Genomic DNA, 6,211 nt, shown 5'->3' on the forward strand with positions numbered 1-6,211 from the left:
ATTGTTAACAATGTTAAGAAGGTCGGAAATCTAATTATGATATTTGAAAGGTGAAGCCTTTAAGAGGTGATTAAATTGTGAACACTGTGCCCCTATAAATGGATTGATCCATTCATGGAGCAAGGGGCATGGTTCTGATGGCTTTTTAAGAAGAAGGAGTGAGCAGGTTAGCTCTCTCACTCAGCCCACTCTTGCCATGTGACAACCTGCATAGCAGTGGAGAGTCACCCTCCACCTCCCACGCTGGTCTGCCCTCCCTCATGCTTTACCTCCATACCTTGATCAGGGTCAGAAACCACACATCTAGCTGCTCCCACATAGACACCCTTGTCACTTTGCTCAGCTCTGAGACCCTGTGCCAAGCGACCCCTCTCTGCAGGAACACCACTTCACTGTACTCAGGCTCTAATACTCCACACTGGGCCACCCTCCTTCTTAGACACCATCCTTCCCAGGTTCAGTCTCTAATACCCTAATCTGGGCCCATTCAGCTCCATCCATCAGGTGAGGGTGTCCTCCTGCTATTCCTCATGCAACAGCTACAGGAGCTACAGGAGCATTCAGGGAAAGATGGGTGGGTAGGGAGAAGGGAGTGGGGGTGGGGGGAGTAACAGAAGATCAGGAAGAGGAAGAGTCAGTTGAACTTTCTTAACAAATGTTTATATAGAATAATTATAGTCATGATGATAAATTTAGGGTAAAAATTTTGATGCATCAAAACATCCCCATTAAAGGTAGGCTTTTAGTTAATTTGTTCCTTCAAATAGTTTAAATGCCTTTAAAGGTAAAAACTACTAGTGCTTTCTACTGAGATATAGACTAACACAATGTCAGGCATATGTGGGCACTCAAATAATATTTGTTTCAACAAATATATCTTACTAGGCAGTTGCTTGGTGTGGGGGTCACATAGGGAAGGGGCTTGATTAAGGAAGCGCATAAGCTATGTACTCTGGAATTTAAAATGATAAATTTAAATGACTCCACTGCAAACATTTTTCAAAAGATAAAAAGGATCCATTTTCCCCAATTTGTTCCATGTGATTGTGATAATGATGGTGTTTAAATATTCCCATTTATGTAATATTTCTCCTTTACGATATTTTACATTTCTTTTTTAAATGAAACACCCGCAAATAGTCAAGGTGAGTCCTGTGCCTAACTTTATTCCAGGACTCAAACTGTCAGCATGTCCTTCAGCTCGAATCAAACATTTAGATTCACACACTGTATTCTTTGTCAGTGGTTCCAAATTTTCACAGGCATACCCAAATGTTTCAGAGAGACAACTGCATATTGTATTTAAGCACTGCGTTGAAGGAAGACACTGGAGTTTGATTGATCAATGCTAAATTTCCTGCTCTACTGCTTAACTAATTATGTATACTTGGGTCCAAATGTTTCAGAGAGACAACTGCATATTGTATTTAAGCACTGCGTTGAAGGAAGACACTGTAGTTTGATTGATCAATGCTAAATTTCCTGCTCTACTGCTTAACTAATTATGTATACTTGGGCAATTACTTAACCCTAAGCCCCAATTTCCTCATCTGAAAGTGAGGGATAATAAAAGCTAACTCATAGGGCTATAACCTACATAGTGCAGTGCCTGGCACACAGTGATTATATAGCAAATATGATAAATTATAACCATTTTATTATTAAAATTTGGTCCAAAGTGTTAGGTTAACAGAATAACTACCTCCACGTATTCAAAGCATCTACATAAAAAATAGCCAGTAAACCTCACAATATCCTTTAGCAAAGAGAAAACTGAATCTCATGGAGATCAATACAGAATCTAAAAATCAAGCTGAGGTTGCCTGACGATTTTTAACTCTGGCTTAAAACTAGATGCTAACTTCATGTCTTTTATGACACTTTATTCCATAATTTCAGCTTAAGTACAGCTAAAGGACAGAACTTATACCATATTCATACACAGACATCCCCTTCCCCTAATTCATCACATTTATTTATACCTTCATTTATTCCACTTTCATTTATTTCCTACTTTTTTCATTTTAGAAGTCTTCAGAATATCAACTTAAACTTGATGCCAGTGGAATAAATCACTACCTAACAGTGCACTAACTAAGTTATATCATTTTAAAATAGTGATTTCTAACCTGCTTAGAATCACATGATTAGAATCACATGGGGAATTTTAAAACTACTAATATTCAGGCTGAATCCCAGGCCACATGATTCAGAGTATTTGAGGGAAGGATCCAGGTATCAGCATTTTCAAAGCTCTCTGGTAATTATGACATACAGCCAAGTGGGGAACTGAAGTCCTAGGGCTAACCCAGAATGCACTGGTTCTCAGAACTGCAATATCTGAGGTGAATAATGGGTGAATCAGGAACAGAAGAATCAGGGATACCCAGAAGGGGAAAAATGTACTGGACAATTCTTTATAAGTGGTATGATGGAAAAGAGATGTGGAACAAGGAAATTCAGAAACGGAAGCAACCCAAAATACTCTAAGTTGATAACAACTAGGCCTTACAAAGGGCATTTATAAAAAATGAAGTCTTATTTCACTTAGCATAATGTTCTCCAATTCCATCCATATTATCGCCAATAACAGAATTCCTTTGTATTTTAAAGTTGAATGTTATCCCTTTTCATATATATACCACATTTTCTTTGTCCATTTGTTGACAGATGCTTAGGTTGTTGATTTCATCTCTTGGCTATTGTGAATAGTGCTGCAATGAACATGGGAGTGCAGACATCTGTTCAACATACTAACTTCAAATCTTCTGGGTAAATACTCATAAGTGGTGTTGCTGTTTCATATGGTAATTGTATTTTCAGTTGTTTGAGGAACCTCCATACAGTTTTCCATAATGGCTATACTAATTTACATCCCCACCAACAGTGTACAAGGGTTCCCTTTTCTCCAAATCCTCAACAACACTTGTTATCATTATGTTAAATGAAATAAGCCAGGCACAGAAAGGCATATTCTCACTTATACGTGGAATCTAAAACAATTGAATTCATAGAAGCATAGAGTAGAATGGTGTTTACAAAAGTGGGGAAGAAGAGGGAGAGGGGAATGGGGAGATGATGATCAAAGTGTACAAAATCTCAGTTAGGAGAAATATGGTGTGCTTTTTGTTTGTTTAGTTCTATTGCATAGTGTGGTGAATATAGTTAATAATAGCAAAAAAAAAATTGCTCAGATTGTAAATTTCAAATTTTCTCATCACAGAAGATAAGCATTTGAAGTGATGAGTATGTTAACTACCTTGATTTAATTATTTTACATTGTATTAAACAATCTCATAACATCACTTTGTACCCATGAATGTATATTATTATAAATTGTCAATTTAAATTTTAATAAAATCTTACCCTTTATTCTTTCTCCTTTGTGGTATGTAACAAAAACTCTGCATGCTATATAAGCTCATGAATATAAACTCCTATGAAAGGCTGAAAACCTTTTGTAGAATAATGTTCCAATTTTAGTTACTGGTGGTCAGTATTTACCAGCATGAGAGGCGGTGATGTTCTATTATCCTTACTCGCTGCTAACACTTTAAGATCTATAACACAGGGACTTGAATTAGAAAGTAGGTCATGTTAACCTAAAAAAAAAAAAATTAGAGAAAAGTATCTCCTAATATACTGAGTTTATTTGAAAATAGGAAATAGAATTATAATCCAGAATGCACGCCATGGCAAGCCGGTGCATTCAGTGAGGGAAGGGTAAAAGAAAGCTTTCATTGGCAAAAAGCTGCTTCATTGGTTCACTGGTTTCGGAGGCCCAAAGTCAGACTTGTCCTGAGTTCGCTGGCTGAGATGCAGTTATTGGGCAACTTTCTTTCGGAGCATCTCATCTGAATTACCGCAGTTCCAAAGAATGTTTGTCCAATGATAAACCTCACAGGCAAAGCAGGAAATGTGTGAAAGAGGTGAAGGGATTTCTGATGAGCTTTAGAGAGTCCTTGGAAACTGCTCATATCCCACACAATCATGATCCCTGCCTTTCCCAGCCCTATTTTGCCTGGGTTTGACAGAAAGTGATCTCATCAACTTTCACAGTCAGGTGGAACACTTTCAAAGTAAAAAGTAAATATAAACAGGTGAAGCTAAAATGGCAAATTTGGTGTTGGCTTTGGTAATGTTTTGCACACAACTCCCTCTCTCAAAGTGTTTTCAACGACAAAACCACCACCACAAAAAACTTCATTTTCAAAGACCAGGGTGTAAAAGAAGATACACATACACATCATCATATATGTCGTTAGCTGGCTTTGGGTGTTTGGTTATGATGTTATTTTCACTCAGCTCTAAACAACATCCTCAAAGCCAACTCACCAGCCAGGAGGAAGAAATAACGATATTTGAGCTTTACTATAGATCTGAGTGGAGGAAGTTGTCCTTGGGGAGCGTGGCTTTCAGAAGTCCTGCGACTTTAGAAGAGGCCAAGTCGCTGGCTTCTTCACGCACCTCCCCCTCACCTACACACCCTACCACCCTCTTCCCAGGAAAAACCAAACCCTGCCCTCCTGCCACCGCCCCCGACTGTCGGGGCGCTGTTCGTTCCAGATTCACCCCGGGGAGCGGAGGAGCCCGAGCCGCCCCAGCGAGCCCCGCGCGCCCTCTGCCCTCCCTTCCCCGTCCCTCATCACACCTGGAGGATCGTCGCCCGCCAAACTGGGGCGCGCCGCAGCGACGAGGCACAGGAGGAGGAGAGGCAGGGGCGATGGCGCCCCGGGTCCCTGCAGGCCGGAGAAGGGGTGCATGGTGCCGGCGGGTCAGCAGCGGTTCTCGTGGAGGCTTCCCGGCGTCGGTGGCCAGAGGCCCTGCGCACACTCGCCGGTGGCCGGGTGCCCGCTGCCAGTCCCGGGGGCGGGACACGCGAGATAAAGCGGAGTGGGAGGGGCCCGGCCGCCCTGCCCTCCTCCCCCGAGACGCTCTCACCGCGCCCGAGCCCGGCCCAGCGCTGCGCCCGGCCCCCCATCAATTATGCAGCCCGCAGCCGCTGCAGGCGCGCCCGGATGTGCGGTGCCTCTGCGCGCCGCATCCTCCCCGGCCTCCGGCCTCTGGGCGCCAGCAGGTCGGAGAGGGAGCCTGCTAAACACGCAGGGGCAGGTGGTGTCTAGCCCATCTCCTCCGGGAGAGGTGGAAATTCTGCCGCAGACTCTCCTACGGAGTTCATCGGACGCAGGGTTCACCTGTTGACTTTGATGGGACAGATGAGAGGATAGAGGACACTTTTCTGCTCCCCGGGACATCTTTGGGCTTCCTTATTAAGGAGGTTTATTTTTGCTGGTGAAAGGCGCTATCCTATAATCTGGACTAATCCTTCTTTGTTTTGCTTACCAATCGCACGCGCCCTCCCCTTCAGTCTCTGAAGGTTTAACCGGTTCTCTCCAGATCCAGGCTTCAGAGTCCCGAGGCCCCACAGAGTGTTTGTTTTTTTTCCCTTTTGGTTGCTTGGCAAACAGTTTTTGAGGAACTACCTAGAACTCAAAAAACAAAAACTACCCAAAGTATATATACTGTGTAAACTGCACAAAGAAGCTGACTTTCGTCAAACTCGAACACTGTTTAAGACAATGCTATCCTTTACCCCAGGTTATGGCTTGGAATTTTCAGTGTTCCAGATCAAATGAAATAAAAAAAACTAAAAACGTGTGATTTACTGGGGAGAGGAGGAGGAATCTACATTACAACATAAAAGAGCAGTAAGATTTGATGATTCTCCAGGATGTTATAACATACTGAAAGATACCTTTTAAAGTATTTCTCATAAGCTCTGTTCCTTCTGTGCCTTTATTTTTTAATGGTCAGCTTTGATATTCGTAAATTCAAAACAGCTCGGCGTCAAAAAAAAGGATTGCAAGAAAGTGTTAGATACAACTTTTGAAAGTTGAACTGTTAAACAAGAACTATGTTTACTCCAAACAGGAATGGTGACTTTTCCTGTTACTAAACTATTCCTCTGTCTCCAGCTTAATATTATATGGGCAAAATTTTGGAAAAGAATGTAGATGATTCAGATTGGTGGTGAGGGAATACGAATGATCCAATTCGTTCAAAAATATTATCTACCGAGTGCCTGGCGCTGAGTTCAAAACAGGCTAAATGTACTAAAAGGAGCATGCATGCGAACGCACACATATATACACACTAATCTGTGAACTATAAATCTAGCGAAAACTTCCTCTCGGTCAGAAAATTATAATAA

At 41.9% G+C, this 6,211-nt stretch overlaps 1 protein-coding gene across 1 annotated transcript in view; it reads right to left on the minus strand.

The window, feature by feature from the left end:
• Positions 1-3,992, minus strand: part of EMB (embigin) — a 43,320-nt gene extending 39,328 nt beyond the window's left edge. Inside the window, exon 1 of the mRNA XM_008590351.1 lies at positions 3,864-3,992. Coding sequence (XP_008588573.1) covers positions 3,864-3,992 — 129 coding nt within the window. The remainder of the gene's footprint in view (positions 1-3,863) is intronic.
• Positions 3,993-6,211: the final 2,219 nt, after the last annotated feature.

The sequence above is a fragment of the Galeopterus variegatus genome, unplaced genomic scaffold (genome assembly GCF_000696425.1).
Source record: "Galeopterus variegatus unplaced genomic scaffold, G_variegatus-3.0.2 Scaffold6018, whole genome shotgun sequence".
Classification (NCBI taxonomy): Eukaryota; Metazoa; Chordata; class Mammalia; order Dermoptera; family Cynocephalidae; genus Galeopterus; species Galeopterus variegatus.